Consider the following 21,894-nt stretch of genomic DNA (forward strand, 5'->3'; position numbering starts at 1 on the left):
CGTCTAGGTACGGAGCTACCGATATGCCTCGCGGTCTTAGTACCGACAGAAGAGAGCCCAGAACCTTTGTAAAGATTCTTGGAGCCGTAGCTAACCCGAAGGGAAGAGCTACAAACTGGTAATGCCTGTTTAGGAAGGCAAACCTTAGATACCGGTAATGATCCTTGTGAATCGGTATGTGAAGGTAGGCATCCTTTAAATCCACTGTGGTCATGTACTGACCCTCTTGGATCATGGGTAGGATAGTTCGAATAGTTTCCATTTTGAACGATGGAACTCTTAGGAATTTGTTTAGGATCTTTAAGTCCAAGATTGGTCTGAAGGTTCCCTCTTTTTTGGGAACCACAAACAGATTTGAATAAAACCCTTGTCCGTGTTCCGACCGCGGAACTGGGTGGATCACTCCCATTAGTAAGAGGTCTTGTACACAGCGTAGAAACGCCTCTTTCTTTATCTGGTTTGCTGATAACCTTGAAAGATGAAATCTCCCTTGTGGAGGAGAAGCTTTGAAGTCCAGAAGATATCCCTGAGATATGATCTCCAACGCCCAGGGATCCTGGACATCTCTTGCCCAAGCCTGGGCGAAGAGAGAAAGTCTGCCCCCCACTAGATCCGCTTCCAGATCGGGGGCCCTCACTTCATGCTGTCTTAGGGGCAGCAGCAGGTTTTCTGGCCTGCTTGCCCTTGTTCCAGGACTGGTTAGGTTTCCAGCCCTGTCTGTAGCGAGCAACAGTTCCTTCCTGTCTTGGAGCGGAGGAAGTTGATGCTGCTCCTGCCTTGAAGTTACGAAAGGCACGAAAATTAGAATGTTTAGCCCTTGGTTTGGCCCTGTCTTGAGGCAGGGCATGGCCCTTACCTCCAGTAATGTCAGCGATAATTTCTTTCAAACCGTGCCCGAATAATGTCTGCCCTTTGAAAGGAATATTGAGCAATTTAGATTTAGAAGTCACATCAGCTGACCAGGATTTAAGCCACAGCGCTCTACGCGCTTGAATGGCGAATCCGGAGTTCTTAGCCGTAAGTTTGGTTAAGTGTACTACGGCATCAGAAATAAATGAGTTAGCTAGCTTAAGGACTTTAAGCTTGTTTATAATCTCATCCAATGGAGCTGTGCTAAGGGTCTCTTCCAGAGACTCAAACCAGAATGCCGCCGCAGCCGTGACAGGCGCAATGCATGCAAGGGGTTGTAATATAAAACCTTGCTGAACAAACATTTTCTTAAGGTAACCCTCTAACTTTTTATCCATTGGATCTGAAAAAGCACAGCTATCCTCCACCGGGATAGTGGTGCGCTTAGCCAGAGTAGAAACTGCTCCCTCCACCTTAGGGACCGTCTGCCATAAGTCCCGTGTGGTGGTGGCGTCTATTGGAAACATTTTTCTAAATATAGGAGGGGGTGAAAAAGGCACACCGGGTCTATCCCACTCCTTGTTAACAATTTCTGTAAGCCTTTTAGGTATAGGAAAAACGTCAGTACACGCCGGTACCGCAAAATATTTATCCAGCCTACATACTTTCTCTGGAATTGCAACCGTGTTACAATCATTCAGAGCCGCTAATACCTCCCCTAGTAATACACAGAGGTTCTCAAGCTTAAATTTAAAATTTGAAATGTCTGAGTCCAGTTTACTTGGATCAGATCCGTCACCCACAGAATGAAGCTCTCCGTCCTCATGTTCTGCAAATTGTGACGCAGTATCAGACATGGCTCTATTATTATCAGCGCATTCTGTTCTTACCCCAGAGTGATCGCGTTTACCCCTAAATTCTGGCAATTTAGATAGTACTTCAGTCATAACATTAGCCATGTCTTGCAAAATGATTTGTATGGGCCGCCCTGATGTACTTGGCGCCACAATATCACGCACCTCCTGAGCGGGAGGCGAAGGTACTGACACGTGAGGAGAGTTAGTCGGCATAACTTCCCCCTCGTTGTCTGGTGATAATTTCTTTACATGTAAAGATTGACTTTTATTTAAAGTAACATCAATGCAATTAGTACACAAATTTCTATTGGGCTCCACATTGGCCTTTAAACATAGTGAACAAAGAGATTCATCTGTGTCAGACATGTTTAAACAGACTAGCAATGAGACTAGCAAGCTTGGAAATACTTTTCTAAATAAATTTACAAGCAATATAAAAAAACGCTACTGTGCCTTTAAGAAGCACAAAAAACTGTCACAGTTGAAATAACAATGAACCAAAATAGTTATAGCAACCAATTCTTCACAGTAAATGTATTAAGTTAGCAAAGGATTGCACCCACCAGCAAATGGATGATTAACCCCTTAATACCCAAAAACGGATAACAAATTAATAATTAACGTTTTTATCACAGTCAAAACACACTGTCACAGGTCTGCTGTGAGTGATTACCTCCCTCAAAACTAGTTTTGGAGACCCCTGGGCTCTGTAGAGACGTCCTGGATCATGGAGGAAGAAATAGGAAGACTGTGACTAAATTTTTACTGCGCAATAAAGCGCTAAAATAGGCCCCTCCCACTCATATTACAACAGTGGGGAAGCTCAGCAAACTGTTTTTATTCAGAAACAAACGACAGCCATGTGGTAAAAATCATGCCCATTAAGGCCTAGATTTGGAGTTCGGCGGTAGCCGTCAAAACCAGCGTTAGAGGCTCCTAACGCTGGTTTTAGGCTACCGCCGGTATTTGGAGTCAGTGATTAAAGGGTCTAACGCTCACTTTTCAGCCGCGACTTTTCCATACCGCAGATCCCCTTACGTCAATTGCGTATCCTATCTTTTCAATGGGATCTTTCTAACGCTGGTATTTAGAGTCGTTTCTGAAGTGAGCGTTAGAGCTCTAACGACAAAACTCCAGCCGCCTGAAAATAGCAGGAGTTAAGAGCTTTCTGGCTAACGCCGGTTCATAAAGCTCTTAACTACTGTACCCTAAAGTACACTAACACCCATAAACTACCTATGTACCCCTAAACCGAGCTCCCCCCACATCGCCGCCACTCGATTAAAATTATTAACCCCTAATCTGCCGACCGCCACCTACGTTATACTTATGTACCCCTAATCTGCTGCCCCTAACCCCGCCGACCCCTGTATTACATTTTTTAACCCCTAACCTGCCCCCCACAACGTCGCCGCCAGCTACTTAAAATAATTAACCCCTAATCTTCCGACCGCAAAGCGCCGCCACCTACGTTATCCCTATGTACCCCTAATCTGCTACCCCTAACACCGCCGACCCCTATATTATATTTATTAACCCCTAATCTGCCCCCCTCAACGTCGCCGACACCTGCCTACACTTATTAACCCCTAATCTGCCGAGCGGACCTGAGCACTACTATAATAAAGTTATTAACCCCTAACCCGCCTCACTAACCCTATCATAAATAGTATTAACCCCCTAATCTGCCCTCCCTAACATCGCCGACACCTAACTTCAATTATTAGCCCCTAATCTGCCGAGCGGAGCTCACCGCTATTCTAATAAATTGATTAACCCCTAAAGCTAAGTCTAACCCTAACACTAACACCCCCCTAACTTAAATATAATTTACATCTAACGAAATAAATTAACTCTTATTAAATAAATGATTCCTATTTAAAGCTAAATACTTACCTGTAAAATAAATCCTAATATAGCTACAATATAAATTATAATTATATTATAGCTATTTTAGGATTAATATTTATTTTACAGGCAACTTTGTAATTATTTTAACTAGGTACAATAGCTATTAAATAGTTAAGAACTATTTAATAGTTACCTAGTTAAAATAATAACAAATTTACCTGTAAAATAAATCCTAACCTAAGATATAATTAAACCTAACACTACCCTATCAATAAAATAATTAAATAAACTACCTACAATTACCTACAATTAACCTAACACTACACTATCAATAAATTAATTAAACACAATTCCTACAAATAAATACAATTAAATAAACTAGCTAAAGTACAAAAAATAAAAAAGAACTAAGTTACAAAAACTAAAATAATATTTACAAACATAAGAAAAATATTACAACAATTTTAAACTAATTACACCTACTCTAAGCCCCCTAATAAAATAAAGCCCCCCAAAATAAAAAATTCCCTACCCTATTCTAAATTAAAAAAGTTACAAGCTCTTTTACCTTACCAGCCCTGAACAGGGCCCTTTGCGGGGCATGCCCCAAGAATTTCAGCTCTTTTGCCTGTAAAAGAATAAATACAATACCCCCCCCCCAACATTACAACCCACCACCCACATACCCCTAATCTAACCCAAACCCCCCTTAAATAAACCTAACACTAAGCCCCTGAAGATCTTCCTACCTTGTCTTCACCATCCAGGTATCACCGATCCGTCCTGGCTCCAACATCTTCATCCAACCCAAGCGGGGGTTGGCGATCCATCATCCGGTGCTGAAGAGGTCCAGAAGAGGCTCCAAAGTCTTCCTCCTATCCGGCAAGAAGAGGACATCCGGACCGGCAAAAATCTTCTCCAAGCGGAGAAGGTAAGAAACAACACAAGTCGATTCGTATGAGATTCTGCTAAATGTAAAGACTGAGCAAGTACCAAGATATCGTCCAAATAAGGAAATACCACAATACCCTGTTCTCTGATTACAGACAGCAGGGCACCGAGAACCTTTGTAAAAATTCTTGGAGCTGTAGCTAGGCCAAACGGCAGAGCCACAAACTGGTAATGCTTGTCTAGGAAAGAGAATCTCAGAAACTGATAGTGATCTGGATGAATCGGAATATGCAGATATGCATCCTGTAAATCTATTGTGGACATATAATTCCCTTGCTGAACAAAAGGCAAGATAGTCCTAACAGTTACCATCTTGAATGTTGGTATCCTTACATAACGATTCAATATTTTTAGATCCAGAACTGGTCTGAAGGAATTCCCCTTCTTTGGTACAATGAAGAGATTTGAATAAAACCCCATCCCCTGTTCCGAAACTGGAACTGGCATAATTACTCCAGTCAACTCTAGATCTGAAACACATTTCAGAAATGCTTGAGCTTTTACTGGATTTACTGGGACACGGGAAAGAAAAAATCTCTTTGCAGGAGGTCTCAACTTGAAACAAATTCTGTACTCTTCTGAAACAATGCTCTGAATCCAAAGATTGTGAACAGAATTGACCCAAATTTCTTTGAAAAAACGTAACCTGCCCCCTACCAGCTGAGCTGGAATGAGGGCCGCACCTTCATGTGGACTTAGAAGCTGGCTTGGATTTATTCCAGACTGGAGATGGTCTCCAAACTGAAACTGCTCCTGAGGATGAAGGATCAGGCTTTTGTTCTTTGTTGAAACGAAAGGAACGAAAACGATTATTAGCCCTGTTTTTACCTTTAGATTTTTTATCCTGTGGTAAAAAAGTTCCTTTCCCACCAGTAACAGTTGAAATAATGGAATCCAACTGAGAACGAAATAATTTGTTACCCTGGAAAGAAATGGAAAGTAAAGTTGATTTAGAAGCCATATCAGCATTCCAAGTTTTAAGCCATAAAGCTCTTCTAGCTAAAATAGCTAGAGACATAAACCTGACATCAACTCTGATAATATCAAAAATGGCATCACAGATAAAATTATTAGCATGTTGAAGAAGAATAATAATATCATGAGAATCACGATGTGTTACTTGTTGCGCTAAAGTTTCCAACCAAAAAGTTGAAGCTGCAGCAACATCAGCCAAAGATATAGCAGGTCTAAGAAGATTACCTGAACACAGATAAGCTTTTCTTAGAAAGGACTCCATTTTCCTATCTAGAGGATCCTTAAACGAAGTACCATCTGACGTAGGAATAGTAGTACGTTTAGCAAGGGTAGAAATAGCCCCATCAACTTTAGGGATCTTGTCCCAAAATTCTAATCTGTCAGGCGGCACAGGATATAATTGCTTAAAACGTTTAGAAGGAGTAAATGAATTACCCAAATTATCCCATTCTTTGGAAATTACTGCAGAAATAGCATCAGGGACAGGAAAAACTTCTGGAATAACTACAGGAGTTTTAAAAACCTTATTTAAACGTTTAGATTTAGTATCAAGAGGACCAGAATCCTCTATTTCTAAAGCAATTAGGACTTCTTTAAGTAAAGAACGAATAAATTCCATTTTAAATAAATATGAAGATTTATCAGCATCAACCTCTGAGACAGAATCCTCTGAACCAGAGGAATCATCAGAATCAGAATGATGATGTTCAGTTAAAAATTCATCTGTAGGGAGAGAAGTTTTAAAAGATTTTTTATGTTTACTAGAAGGAGAAATAACAGACATAGCCTTCTTTATGGATTCAGAAACAAAATCTCTTATATTATCAGGAACATTCTGCACCTTAGATGTTGAAGGAACTGCAACAGGCAATGGTACTTTACTAAAGGAAATATTATCTGCTTTAACAAGTTTGTCATGACAATCAATACAAACAACAGCTGGAGAAATAGCTACCAAAAGTTTACAGCAGATACACTTAGCTTTGGTAGACTCAGATGCAACGTGAGACATCTTGCAATATGTAAGAGAAAAAACAACATATATATAAAGCAAAATTGATCAAATTCCTTAAATGACAGTTTCAGGAATGGGAAAAAATGCCAAAGAACAAGCTTCTAGCAACCAGAAGCAATAAAAAATGAAACTGAAATAATGTGGAGACAAGAGTGACGCCCATATTTTTTCGCGCCAAATAAGACGCCCACATTATTTGGTGCCTAAATGCTTTTTGGCGCCAAAAATGACTCCACATCTGGAACGCCGACATTTTTGGTGCAAAATAACGTCAAAAAGTGACGCAACTTCCGGCGACACGTATGACGCCGGAAACGGAAATAGAATGACGCAATAAAATGAAGCATTTTCAGCCCCCGCGAGCCTAACAGCCCACAGGGAAAAAGTCAAATTTTAAGGTAAGAAAAAATGTTAAATTAAAATGCATTATCCCAAATATGAAACTGACTGTCTGAAAAATAAGGAAAGTTGAACATTCTGAGTCAAGGCAAATAAATGTTTGAATACATATATTTAGAACTTTATAAACAAAGTGCCCAACCATAGCTAGGAGTGTCACAAAAAATAAGACTTACTTACCCCAGGACACTCATCTACATTTAGTAGATAGCCAAACCAGTACTGAAACGAGAATCAGTAGAGGTAATGGTATATATAAGAGTATATTGTCGATCTGAAAAGGGAGGTAAGAGATGAATCTCTACGACCGATAACAGAGAACCTATGAAATAGACCCCTTAGAAGGAGATCACTGCATTCAAATAGGCAATACTCCTCACATCCCTCTGACATTCACTGCACGCTGAGAGGAAAACCGGGCCCCAACTTGCTGCGGAGCGCATATCAACGTAGAATCTAGCACAAACTTACTTCACCACCTCCATCGGAGGCAAAGTTTGTAAAACTGAATTGTGGGTGTGGTGAGGGGTGTATTTATAGGCATTTTGAGGTTTGGGAAACTTTGCCCCTCCTGGTAGGAATGTATATCCCATACGTCACTAGCTCATGGACTCTTGCTAATTACATGAAAGAAAAGCCCGCGGAGCGTTAACAGCCCTTTTACCGCCAAACTCCAAATCTAGGCCAAAGTTTTATCACCAAGTACCTCAGAAAAAACGATTAACATGCCAGTAAACGTTTTAAAATGAAAATTATGAAGTGTTATTAATAAGCCTGCTGCTAGTCGCTTTCACTGCAGTGCAGGCTCAAATATTACTTTAATATAGACAGTATTTTCTTAGTGAAATTCCATTCGCCAGAAATACCTCAGAGTATACATACATACATATCAGCCTGATACCAGTCGCTACTACTGCATTTAAGGCTGCACTTACATTACATCGGTATTAGCAGTATTTTCTCAGTCAATTCCATTCCTTAGAAAATAATTTACTGCACATACCTCCTTGCAGGTGGGCCCTGCCTGCTATCCCCTGTTCTGAAGTTACCTCACTCCTCAGAATGGCCGAGAACAGCAAGTGGATCTTAGTTACGACCGCTAAGATCATAGACAAACTCAGGTAGATTCTTCTTCTAATGCTGCCTGAGAAAAAACAACACACTCCGGTGCCGTTTAAAATAACAAACTTTTGATTGAAGAAATAAAAACTAAGTTTAACACACTACAGTCCTCTCACACGTCCTATCTATTAGTTAGGTGCAAGAGAATGACTGGGTATGACGTAGAGGGGAGGAGCTATGTGGCAGCTCTGCTTGGGTGATCCTCTTGCACTTCCTGTTAGGGAGGAGATATAATCCCATAAGTAATGGATGACCCGTGGACTGACTACATTTAACAGGAGAAATATATATATATATTATATATATATATATATATATATATATATATATATATATATATATATATATATATATATATATATATATATATATACACACACACACACACACATATACAATAAGTGTCCATAACATAGCTATATATAGTGTCTAAATGTTAAAAAAAAAAAATATACCAATAGACACTCGTCCACTAGTAAATGAGCGGTAGACAGTCAAACCAGTAATGAAACATACCAGCAGAGGTTAATGAAATAGGAATATATTGTAGATCCATAGAGGGAGGAAATAGAAAGGTCCCTGCAACAAATCATGGAAGGTTTGTGTTTCTTTTTTCACCTCGTGGGAAATTTATCATAAATACATCCCTCTGAAAAGCACTGTACTCTGAGGATAAACTGGGGTTTCATATAGACTGAAAACCCCTCTCTCTGATTAATCAAATGTACATCTTCATTCTTCGACCTCCTCCAGTGGAGGAAAAGTTAAGGTTGAGGTATGTGTGAGGTGGGAGAGGTTATATAGGGCTCTTGGGGTTTGGGAATCTTTGCCTCCACCTAGTGGTAGGGAAGACTAATTCCCAGGAGTAATGAATCATGGACTCTCACCACCTGTATGAAAGAAAAATAAATAGAAGAGTGAACTTATTTTAAGCATGAACACTTTTGTAATCCAGTTCTATTTGTTTATCTTGATATGATCCCAGAGACCATCGGCCTCAGAAGCTGCATTTTATAAAGCTTCAGTAAGCTCAGGAGCCCACATCTTGTTGATCCTCCACTATAAAAGTTGTGTAAATCACATGGTATCGCACAGGAATAGCCCCCTTTCCATTCTGTGTAGTTGTGTTTTGTAAATGTATTACAATCGTAGTACCTATTTTGTCATCACACTGTGTAGCAGTGCAACATGTAGTTGCAAACATTCAAGTCAAAATGACATTTTCATGAATCAGATAGAACATGCAACTTAAACAACTTTCCAATTTACTTCCATTAACAATATGTGCAGTCTTTTCATATTTACACTTTTTCAGTCACCAGCACCTAGTGAGCATGTACAAGAACTCACAGAACATAGGTATTTGTGATTGGCTGATGGTTGTCACATGAGACAGGAGTGGTGGTATGAGACGTAACTTTGAAATTTCAGAAAAAAAATCTATTACTCATTTGACATTCAAACTAAGTGCTATTGCATTGTCTTGTTATCATGCATTTGTTGATGATGCAAGTCTACTGTATTTACTGGTCCTTTTATCAAACACGAAATACAACAGAATTGAATATTTGACAAATTCAAATAAAAGAGACAATGCAAAAGCATTTACTTTGAATTTGAAATGAGCAGAAGAATATTGTCTGGAAAATTTCACAGTTAATCCAAATTCCCCACCCCCTTTTTGTATCATACGACATCCATCACACAATCACAAAATGCATACACATATATACTATGCACATCCTCAGTAGAAGCTGGTGCCTCTGAAAGTGTGCAAATTAAAAGAATGTGCACGTTTTGATAATGGAGGTATATTAGAAAGTTGTTTTTTAATAATACTAATATATATTAAAGGGATAGTCTAGTCAAAATAAAACTTTCATGAATCATATAGAGCATGCAATTTTAAGCAACTTGATAATTTACTCCTATTATCAATTTGTATTTATTCTTTTGGAATCTTTATTTGAAAAAGCAAGAATGTAAGCTTAGGAGCCGGCCCATGTTTGGTTCAGCAATTGGATAGCGCTTGCTGATTGGTATCTAAATATAGCCACTAATCGGCAAGCACTACCCAAGTGCTGAACCAAAAATGGGCTAGCTCCTAAGCTTACATTCCAGCCTTTTCAAATAAAGATAAGAGAACAAACAAAAATTGATAACAGGTGTAAATTGGAAAGTTTATTAAAATTACATGCTCTATCTGAATCATGAAAGTTTAATTTTGACTAGACTATCCCTTTAAAATAACTGTACGTGAACTACAAGTAATGTTTTAAAAAAAAAAGTTTTATCACACAACTTTGACCATGAACTTACTTTGATCTGCATAATTTTTTGCTTTAAGTTCAAGTTGTCTGGTTTGAGATTCCAGGTTTTCCACACGTATCTGCAAGTCCTTTTTATCCTGCTCTTGAGAGTCTTCAAACTCAATAAATTTCTAAAAAGAAACAAAAAAAAAATATTTAAAATCTAAAGTACCCATATTTACTTATTAGTGCTCAGAGTCTACAAATTAGAGCATACTTAGAAACATAGATAGATTTTGACAATGGATAAAAACAAATGTGCCCATTTTTCCTATAATAATATTTCATATAAGCATTATGCTTTTTCCATCTATTTTGCACTTTGTAATTTTGAACTTTAGTCCAATCCTATATTTTTATATCACTTCTCATTTGATCCACCCCCCAACACATACAAACATAGAATTTGACGGTTGATAAGAACCAAAAAGGCCCATCAAGTCTACCCATATTACATGTTACTTTTTCCTTAGGATAGCCTAATGCATGGCCCAAGCATTTTTGAATTCCTTTACAGTCTTTGTGTTTACCACCTCAAATGGAAGTTTATTCCATGAATCTACCACCCTTTCTGTAATAAAATGCTTCCTCAAATTTCTCCTGAATCTGCTACCCTCTAACTTTAGATTGTGACCCCTTGTTTTGGTATTTATTTTTTGTGAGAAATGCTTTTAGCTTCTATGTTATTAAGTCCCTTAATATATTTGAAGGTTTCTATCATGTCACCTCTTTCCCTTCGATCCTCTAACTATACATATTTATATCATAGAGTCTTTTTTTTTGTACGTTTTATATTTTAGACCATGTACCATTTTAGTAGCCCTCCTTTGGACAGCTTCTAGTTTATTTATATCTTCTGAAGATATGGTCCCCAGAACTGTACACAGTATTCCAGATTTGGTTTAATGATCTGTAAAGTGGCATTAGAACCTTGCTATTTCTGCTACTAATACCTCTTCCAATGCAACCAAGTATTCGACTGGCCTTACTAGCAGCACTGCTGCATTGTGTACCACATTTTATCTGAAATAATAATTCCCAAGTCCCTTTCTTCTTTAGTTACAGTCAGTAATGTACCATCTATATTACAATTGTGTTTGTAATGTCCGTCGGCAGTTGCACACGCATCCTCAAAGGAATTTTGGATGCGCGCGCAGCTGCCTTGCGGCGACAGACAGCTTCGGGAGCTCCAACTCTCAGCTGTAACATAACAGCTGAGAGCTGGAGCTTCAGGCATCTGCCGCATATGGAGCCGGAGCGTGATCAGTGCTCCGCCTCGATATGAGGCCATATGCCTGATCGATACAGACAGTGACACTGTGTGTGTCACCATCTATAACAATCTTCTGCTGGTGCCGGTGGGAGGTGTGGGCGGGTGGCGGGTTGGCGGCTCAGCAGGGAGGGGGAGTGCCCCAATTAAAAAAACATAATTTATGTAAGAACTTACCTGATAAATTCATTTCTTTCATATTAACAAGAGTCCATGAGCTAGTGACGTATGGGATATACATTCCTACCAGGAGGGGCAAAGTTTCCCAAACCTTAAAATGCCTATAAATACACCCCTCACCACACCCACAAATCAGTTTAACGAATAGCCAAGAAGTGGGGTGATAAGAAAAAAAGTGCGAAGCATATAAAATAAGGAATTGGAATAATTGTGCTTTATACAAAAAAATCATAACCACCACAAAAAAGGGTGGGCCTCATGGACTCTTGTTAATATGAAAGAAATGAATTTATCAGGTAAGTTCTTACATAAATTATGTTTTCTTTCATGTAATTAACAAGAGTCCATGAGCTAGTGACGTATGGGATAATGACTACCCAAGATGTGGATCTTTCCACACAAGAGTCACTAGAGAGGGAGGGATAAAATAAAGACAGCCAATTCCTGCTGAAAATAATCCACACCCAAATAAAAGTTTAACAAAAAACATAAGCAGAAGATTCAAACTGAAACCGCTGCCTGAAGAACTTTTCTACCAAAAACTGCTTCAGAAGAAGAAAATACATCAAAATGGTAGAATTTAGTAAAAGTATGCAAAGAGGACCAAGTTGCTGCTTTGCAGATCTGGTCAACCGAAGCTTCATTCCTAAACGCCCAGGAAGTAGAAACTGACCTAGTAGAATGAGCTGTAATTCTTTGAGGCGGAATTTTACCCGACTCAACATAGGCAAGATGAATTAAAGATTTCAACCAAGATGCCAAAGAAATGGCAGAAGCTTTCTGGCCTTTCCTAGAACCGGAAAAGATAACAAATAGACTAGAAGTCTTACGGAAAGATTTCGTAGCTTCAACATAATATTTCAAAGCTCTAACAACATCCAAAGAATGCAATGATTTCTCCTTAGAATTCTTAGGATTAGGACATAATGAAGGAACCACAATTTCTCTACTAATGTTGTTGGAATTCACAACTTTAGGTAAAAATTCAAAAGAAGTTCGCAACACCGCCTTATCCTGATGAAAAATCAGAAAAGGAGACTCACACGAAAGAGCAGATAATTCAGAAACTCTTCTAGCAGAAGAGATGGCCAAAAGGAACAAAACTTTCCAAGAAAGTAATTTAATGTCCAATGAATGCATAGGTTCAAACGGAGGAGCTTGAAGAGCTCCCAAAACCAAATTCAAACTCCATGGAGGAGAAATTGACTTAATGACAGGTTTTATACGAACCAAAGCTTGTACAAAACAATGAATATCAGGAAGAATAGCAATCTTTCTGTGAAAAAGAACAGAAAGAGCAGAGATTTGTCCTTTCAAAGAACTTGCGGACAAACCCTTATCCAAACCATCCTGAAGAAATTGTAAAATTCTCGGTATTCTAAAAGAATGCCAAGAAAAATGATGAGAAAGACACCATGAAATATAAGTCTTCCAGACTCTATAATATATCTCTCTAGATACAGATTTACGAGCCTGTAACATAGTATTAATCACGGAGTCAGAGAAACCTCTATGACCAAGAATCAAGCGTTCAATCTCCATACCTTTAAATTTAAGGATTTCAGATCCGGATGGAAAAAAGGACCTTGTGACAGAAGGTCTGGTCTTAACGGAAGAGTCCATGGCTGGCAAGATGCCATCCGGACAAGATCCGCATACCAAAACCTGTGAGGCCATGCCGGAGCTATTAGCAGAACAAACGAGCATTCCCTCAGAATCTTGGAGATTACTCTTGGAAGAAGAACTAGAGGCGGAAAGATATAGGCAGGATGATACTTCCAAGGAAGTGATAATGCATCCACTGCCTCCGCCTGAGGATCCCGGGATCTGGACAGATACCTGGGAAGTTTCTTGTTTAGATGAGAGGCCATCAGATCTATCTCTGGAAGCCCCCACATTTGAACAATCTGAAGAAATACCTCTGGGTGAAGAGACCATTCGCCCGGATGCAACGTTTGGCGACTGAGATAATCCGCTTCCCAATTGTCTACACCTGGGATATGAACCGCAGAGATTAGACAGGAGCTGGATTCCGCCCAAACCAAAATTCGAGATACTTCTTTCATAGCCAGAGGACTGTGAGTCCCTCCTTGATGATTGATGTATGCCACAGTTGTGACATTGTCTGTCTGAAAACAAATGAACGATTCTCTCTTCAGAAGAGGCCAAAACTGAAGAGCTCTGAAAACTGCACGGAGTTCCAAGATATTGATCGGTAATCTCACCTCCTGAGATTCCCAAACTCCTTGTGCCGTCAGAGATCCCCACACAGCTCCCCAACCTGTGAGACTTGCATCTGTTGAAATTATAGTCCAGGTCGGAAGAACAAAAGAAGCCCCCTGAATTAAACGATGGTGATCTGTCCACCACGTTAGAGAGTGCCGAACAATCGGTTTTAAAGACATTAATTGATATATCTTCGTGTAATCCCTGCACCATTGGTTCAGCATACAGAGCTGAAGAGGTCGCATGTGAAAACGAGCAAAGGGGATCGCGTCCGATGCAGCAGTCATAAGACCTAGAATTTCCATGCATAAGGCTACCGAAGGGAATGATTGAGACTGAAGGTTTCGACAGGCTGTAATCAATTTTAGACGTCTCTTGTCTGTTAAAGACAAAGTCATGGACACTGAATCTATCTGGAAACCCAGAAAGGTTACCCTTGTTTGAGGAATCAAAGAACTTTTTGGTAAATTGATCCTCCAACCATGATCTTGAAGAAACAACACAAGTCGATTCGTATGAGACTCTGCTAAATGTAAAGACGGAGCAAGTACCAAGATATCGTCCAAATAAGGAAATACCACAATACCCTGTTCTCTGATTACAGACAGAAGGGCACCGAGAATCTTTGTGAAAATTCTTGGAGCTGTAGCAAGGCCAAACGGTAGAGCCACAAATTGGTAATGCTTGTCTAGAAAAGAGAATCTCAGGAACTGATAATGATCTGGATGAATCGGAATATGCAGATATGCATCCTGTAAATCTATTGTGGACATATAATTCCCTTGCTGAACAAAAGGCAATATAGTCCTTACAGTTACCATCTTGAACGTTGGTATCCTTACATAACGATTCAATAATTTTAGATCCAGAACTGGTCTGAAGAAATTCTCCTTCTTTGGTACAATGAAGAGATTTGAATAAAACCCCATCCCCTGTTCCGGAACTGGAACTGGCATAATTACTCCAGCCAACTCTAGATCTGAAACACAATTCAGAAATGCTTGAGCTTTCACTGGATTTACTGGGACATGGGAAAGAAAAAATCTCTTTGCAGGAGGTCTCATCTTGAAACCAATTCTGTACCCTTCTGAAACAATGTTCTGAATCCAAAGATTGTGAACAGAACTGATCCAAATTTCTTTGAAAAAACGTAACCTGCCCCCTACCAGCTGAACTGGAATGAGGGCCGTACCTTCATGTGAACTTAGAAGCAGGCTTTGCCTTTCTAGCAGGCTTGGATTTATTCCAGACTGGAGATGGTTTCCAAACTGAAACTGCTCCTGAGGACGAAGGATCAGGCTTTTGTTCTTTGTTGAAACGAAAGGAACGAAAACGATTGTTAGCCCTGTTTTTACCTTTAGACTTTTTATCCTGTGGTAAAAAAGTTCCTTTCCCACCAGTAACAGTTGAAATAATAGAATCCAACTGAGAACCAAATAATTTGTTTCCCTGGAAAGAAATGGAAAGTAGAGTTGATTTAGAAGCCATATCAGCATTCCAAGTCTTAAGCCATAAAGCTCTTCTGGCTAAGATAGCCAGAGACATAAATCTAACATCAACTCTAATAATATCAAAAATGGCATCACAGATGAAATTATTAGCATGCTGGAGAAGAATAATAATATCATGAGAATCACGATTTGTTACTTGTTGCGCTAGAGTTTCCAACCAAAAAGTTGAAGCTGCAGCAACATCAGCCAATGATATAGCAGGTCTAAGAAGATTACCTGAACATAGATAAGCTTTTCTTAGAAAAGATTCAATTTTTCTATCTAAAGGATCCTTAAACGAGGTACCATCTGATGTAGGAATGGTAGTACGTTTAGCAAGAGTAGAAATAGCCCCATCAACTTTAGGGATTTTGTCCCAAAATTCTAATCTGTCAGGCGGAACAGGATATAATTGCTTAAAACGTTTAGAAGGAGTAAATGAATTACCCAATCTATCCCATTCCTTAGCAATTACTGCAGAAATAGCATTAGGAACAGGAAAGACTTCTGGAATAACCGCAGGAGCTTTAAAAACCTTATCCAAACGTATAGAATTAGTATCAAGAGGACTAGAATCCTCTATTTCTAAAGCAATTAGTACTTCTTTAAGTAAAGAGCGAATAAATTCCATCTTAAATAAATATGAAGATTTATCAGCATCAATCTCTGAGACAGAATCCTCTGAACCAGAAGAGTCCAAAGAATCAGAATGATGGTGTTCATTTAAAAATTCATCTGTAGAGAGAGAAGATTTAAAAGACTTTTTACGTTTACTAGAAGGAGAAATAACAGACAAAGCCTTCTTTATGGATTCAGAAACAAAATCTCTTATGTTATCAGGAACATTCTGCACCTTAGATGTTGAGGGAACTGCAACAGGCAATGGTACATCACTAAAGGAAATATTATCTGCATTAACAAGTTTGTCATGACATTTAATACAAACAACAGCTGGAGGAATAGCTACCAAAAGTTTACAGCAGATACACTTAGCTTTGGTAGATCCAGCAGGCAGAGGTTTTCCTGTAGTATCTTCTGGCTCAGATGCAACGTGAGACATCTTGCAATATGTAAGAGAAAAAACAACATATAAAGCAAAATAGATCAAATTCCTTATAAGACAGTTTCAGGAATGGGAAAAAATGCCAAACATCAAGCTTCTAGCAACCAGAAGCAAATGAAAAATGATTCTGAAATAATGTGGAGACAAAAGCGACGCCCATATTTTTTGGCGCCAAATAAGACGCCCACATTATTTGGCGCCTAAATGCTTTTGGCGCCAAAAATGACGCCACATCCGGAACGCCGACATTTTTGGCGCAAAATAACGTCAAAAAAATGACGCAACTTCCGGCGACACGTATGACGCCGGAAACGGAAATGAATTTTTGCGCCAAAAAAATCCGCGCCAAGAATGACGCAATAAAATGAAGCATTTTCAGCCCCCGCGAGCCTAACAGCCCACAGGGAAAAAGTCAAATTTTTGAGGTAAGAAAAATATGATAATTAAAGCATAAACCCAAATATGAAACTGACTGTCTGGAAATAAGGAAAGTTGAACATTCTGAGTCAAGGCAAATAAATGTTTGAATACATATATTTAGAACTTTATAAATAAAGTGCCCAACCATAGCTTAGAGTGTCACAGAAAATAAGACTTACTTACCCCAGGACACTCATCTACATGTTTGTACAAAGCCAAACCAGTACTGAAACGAGAATCAGTAGAGGAAATGGTAAATATAAGAGTATATCGTCGATCTGAAAAGGGAGGTAAGAGATGAATCTCTACGACCGATAACAGAGAACCTTATGAAATAGACCCCGTAGAAGGAGATCACTGCATTCAATAGGCAATACTCTCCTCACATCCCTCTGACATTCACTGCACGCTGAGAGGAAAACCGGGCTCCAACTTGCTGCGGAGCGCATATCAACGTAGAATCTAGCACAAACTTACTTCACCACCTCCCTTGGAGGCAAAGTTTGTAAAACTGATTTGTGGGTGTGGTGAGGGGTGTATTTATAGGCATTTTAAGGTTTGGGAAACTTTGCCCCTCCTGGTAGGAATGTATATCCCATACGTCACTAGCTCATGGACTCTTGTTAATTACATGAAAGAAAAAAAAAAAAGGACAGAGGGGAGAGAAAGCAAAAAAAGGAAATTTATGCTTACCTGATAAATGTATTTCTTTTACGATATGACGAGTCCACGAATTACATCCTTACTTGTGGGATTTAACCTCCTGCCAGCAGGAAGTGGCAAAGAGCACCAAAGCAGAGCTGTATATATAGCTCCTCCCTTCCCTCCACCTTCAGTCATTCGACCGAAGTTAGGAAGAGAAAGGAAAAGCTAAAGGTGCAGAGGTGACTGAAGTTTAATACAAAATAATTACATACCTGTCTTAGAAATGACAGGGTGGGCCGTGGACTCGTCATATCGTAAAAGAAATAAAATTTATCAGGTAAGCATAAATTTCCTTTTCTTTTACAAGATATGAGGAGTCCACAGATTTCATCCTTACTTGTGGGATACAATACCAAAGCTACAGGACACGTATGAAAGGGAGGGACAAGACAGGAACCTAAACAGAAGGCACCACTGCTTGAAGAACCTTTCTCCCAAAGCCAACCTCAGAAGAAGCAAAAGTATCAAATTTGGAAAATTTGGAAAAAGTGTGAAGAGATGACCAAGTTGCAGCCTTGCAAATCTGTTCAACAGTAGCGTTGTTTTTAAATGCCCATGAGGAAGCCACAGCCCTAGTGGAATGAGCCGTAATTCGTTCAGGAGGCTGCTGTCCAGCAGTCTCATACACCAGACGGATGATACTCTTCAGCCAAAAAGAAAGAGGTAGCCGTAGCTTTCTGGCCCCTACGCTTTCCAGAAAAAACAACAAATAATGAAGATGATTGACGAAAATCCTTAGTCGCCTGCAAGTAAAACTTCAGGGCACGGACCACGTCCAAGTTATGCAACAGACGCTCCTTCTTAGAAGAAGGATTAGGACATAATGAAGGAACAACAGTTTCCTGATTAATATTTTTATTTGAAACAACCTTAGGAAGGAATCCAATTTTGGTATGTAGAACCACCTTATCAGAATGGAAGATAAGGCGAGTCACAGTGTAACGCTGAGAGCAGAAGAAATAGCAACCAAAAATAAAACTTTCCAAGATAACTTAATATCTATGGAATGCATGGGTTCAAACAGAACCCCTTGAAGAACGTTAAGAACTAAATTTAAACTCCAGGATGGAGCAATTGGTCTAAACACAGGCTTGATTCTGGTCAGAGCCTGACAAAAAGATTGAACGTCTAGAACCTCTGCCAAACGTTTGTATAGTAAAATGGACAAAGCAGATATTTGTCCCTTTAAGGAACTTGCTGATAACTCTTTCTCCAATCCTTCTTGGAGAAAAGACAGAATTCTGGGAACCCTAACTCTACTCCATGAGTAGCCCTTGGATTCGCACCAATAAAGATATTTGCGCCATATCTTATGGTAGATCTTTCTAGTAACAAGCTTACGTGCCTGAATCAAAGTATCAATGACCGAATCAGAGAACCCCCGCTTCGATAAAATCAAGTGTTCAATCTCCAAGCAGTCAGCTGCAGAGAAACTAGATTGGGGTGTTGAAAAGGTCCCTGAATGAGAAGGTCCTGCCTCAATGGAAGCTTCCACGGCGGCAGAGAGGACATGTCCACTAGATCGGCATACCAAGTCCTGCGAGGCCACCCAGGCGCGATTAGAATTACCGAAGCCCTCTCCTGTTTAATCCGATCAATCTCCCGGGGAAGGAGAGCAAACGGTGGAAACACATAAGCTAGGTTGAACGACCAAGGCACTGCCAAGGCATATATCAGTTTGGCCTGAGGATCCCTTGATCTGGATCTGGATCTCGGGAGCTTGGCATTCTGACTAGACGCCATCAGATCCAATTCCAGCCTGCCCCATCTGAGGATCAGAGTGGCAAAGTCCTCTGGATGGAGTTCCCACTCCCCCGGATGAAACGTCTGTCTGCTTAAAAAGTCTGCTTCCCAGTTGTCCACTCCTGGGATGTAGATTGCTGACAGATAACAAGAGTGAGCTTCCGCTAACCGAATTATCTTGGATACTTCTGTCATCGCTAAGGAACTCCTCGTTCCTCCCTGATGATTGATGTAAGCCACAGTCGTGATGCTGTCCGACTGAAAGCAGATGAATTTGGCCGAAGCCAAATGTGGCCACGCCTGAAGCGCATTGAATATTGCTCTCAATTCCAGAATATTGATTGGAAGAAGAGACTCCGGCTGAGTCCACACACCCTGAGCCTTCAGGGAATTCCAGACTGCACCCCAGCCTAGAAGACTGGCGTCCGTTGTCACTATCACCCATGAAGGTCTGCGGAAGCACATCCCTTGGGACAGATGATCCGGCGACAACCACCAAAGAAGAGAGTCTCGTCTCCTGATCCAGATCTATCTGAGGAGACAAATTTGCATAATCTCCATTCCACTGCCTGAGCATGCTCAGCTGTAGTGGTCTGAGATGAAATTGAGCAAACGGAATGATGTCATTGCCGCCACCATCAATCCAATTACCTCCATGCATTGAGCCACTGATGGCCGAGGATTGGACTGAAGAGCTTGGCATGTATTTAGAATCTTTAACTTTCTGACCTCCGTCAAGAAAATTTTCATAGATATGGAGTCTATTAGAGTTCCCAAGAAGGGAACCCTTGTCTATGGAATTAATGAACTCTTTTCTAGATTCACCTTCCACCCGTGAGTCCTTAGAAAGGACAGAACCATATCTGTATGAGACCTTGTCAGATTGTAAGACGACGCCTGAATCAGAATATCGTCTAGGTAAGGCACCACTGCAATACCCCGCAGCCTGAGAACCGCCAGAAGGGACCCTAGAACCTTTGTGAAGATCCTGGGTGCTGTGGCCAAACCAAAGGGAAGAGCCACAAACTGAAAATGTTTGTCTAGGAAGGCAAACCTTAGGAACTGATGATGATCCTTGTGAATAGGAATATGAAGGTATGCATCCTTCAAGAGCACGGTAGTCATATATTGACCCTCCTGGATCAATGGTAGAATTGTTTGAATAGTCTCCATCTTGAAGGATGGGACTCTGAGAAACTTGTTTAGACTCTTGAGATCCCCTGCCCCTGTTCCAGTATGGTAACGGGACGAATTACTCCTATAGTAGAGAGGTCTTTTACAAAAACGTGAGAACGCCTCTCTTTTAATCTGGCCTACAGACAATTGTGAAAGAAGAAACCTCCCCCTTGGGAGAGAATTTTTTTAATTCCAGTTGATACCCTTGGGACACGATTTCTAGTTTCCAGGGGTCCTGAACATCTCTTACCCAAGCCTGGGCAAAGAGAGAAAGTGTGCCCCCTACTAGATCAGGTCCCAGATTGGGGGCCGCCCCTCCATGCTGTCTTGGTAGCAGCAGCGGGCTTCTTGGGTTGTTTACCCTTGTTCCAAGCCTGGTTGGGTCTCCAGACGGACTTGGCCTGAGTAAAATTCCCTTCCTGTTTAGCGGAAGAGGAAGAAGAGGGGACTCCTTTAAAGTTCCGAAAGGAACGAAAATTATTTTGTTTACCCCTCAGTTTAGCAGTTCTATCCTGAGGTAGGAGATGACCCTTACCTCCCGTAATGTCAGAAATGATTTCTTTCAAGTCAGGCCCGAATAGGGTTTTTCCTTTGAAAGGAATAGCCAAAAGCTTTGACTTAGATGACACATCAGCAGACCAAGATTTTAACCATAACGCTCTACGCGCTAAAATGGCAAATCCGGCCTTCTTAGCCACCAATTTGGCTATCTGAAAAACAGCATCTGTGATAAAAGAATTAGCCAGCTTAAGAGCCTTAATTCTATCTAAAATTTCCTCTAAAGGAGTCTCAGTCTTAAGAGACTCTTCTAAAGCATCAAACCAAAAGGCCGCCGCAGTGGTAAATGGTACAATGCAGGCCGTCGGTTGTAAAAGGAAACCTTGATGAATAAACAGTTTCTTTAGAAGACCCTCCAATTTCTTATCCATAGGGTCTTTGAAAGCACAACTGTCCTCAATAGGAATAGTTGTACGCTTAGCCAGAGTAGAAATAGCTCCCTCCACCTTAGGGACTGTTTGCCAAGAGTCCCGAACAGTGTCAGATATGGGATACATTTTCTTAAAATTAGGAAAGAACGGGATACCCGGTCTGTCACATTCCCTCTTGATAATATCCGAAATTCTCTTAGGAACCGGAAAAACATCAGTGTAAGCAGATACCTCTAAGTATTTGTCCATCTTACACAATTTCTCTGGTGGTACCACAATAGAGTCACAGTCATCTAGAGTCGCTAAAACCTCCCGAAGTAACAGGCAGAGGTGTTCAAGCTTAAATCTAAAGGACATGACGTCC

The 21,894-nt window shown here is 40.2% G+C and overlaps 1 protein-coding gene across 4 annotated transcripts in view; it reads right to left on the minus strand.

The window, feature by feature from the left end:
* The window catches only part of SPAG9 (sperm associated antigen 9), an 828,940-nt gene that overhangs the window by 741,006 nt on the left and 66,040 nt on the right, over window positions 1-21,894 (minus strand). For all 4 annotated transcript variants that reach the window (XM_053708414.1, XM_053708433.1, XM_053708441.1 and 1 more), the window contains exon 2: window positions 10,339-10,459. In XM_053708414.1, the coding sequence (XP_053564389.1) occupies window positions 10,339-10,459 (121 nt within the window). The remainder of the gene's footprint in view (window positions 1-10,338; window positions 10,460-21,894) is intronic.

This window comes from Bombina bombina, chromosome 1 (assembly GCF_027579735.1).
Source record: "Bombina bombina isolate aBomBom1 chromosome 1, aBomBom1.pri, whole genome shotgun sequence".
NCBI lineage: Eukaryota > Metazoa > Chordata > Amphibia > Anura > Bombinatoridae > Bombina > Bombina bombina.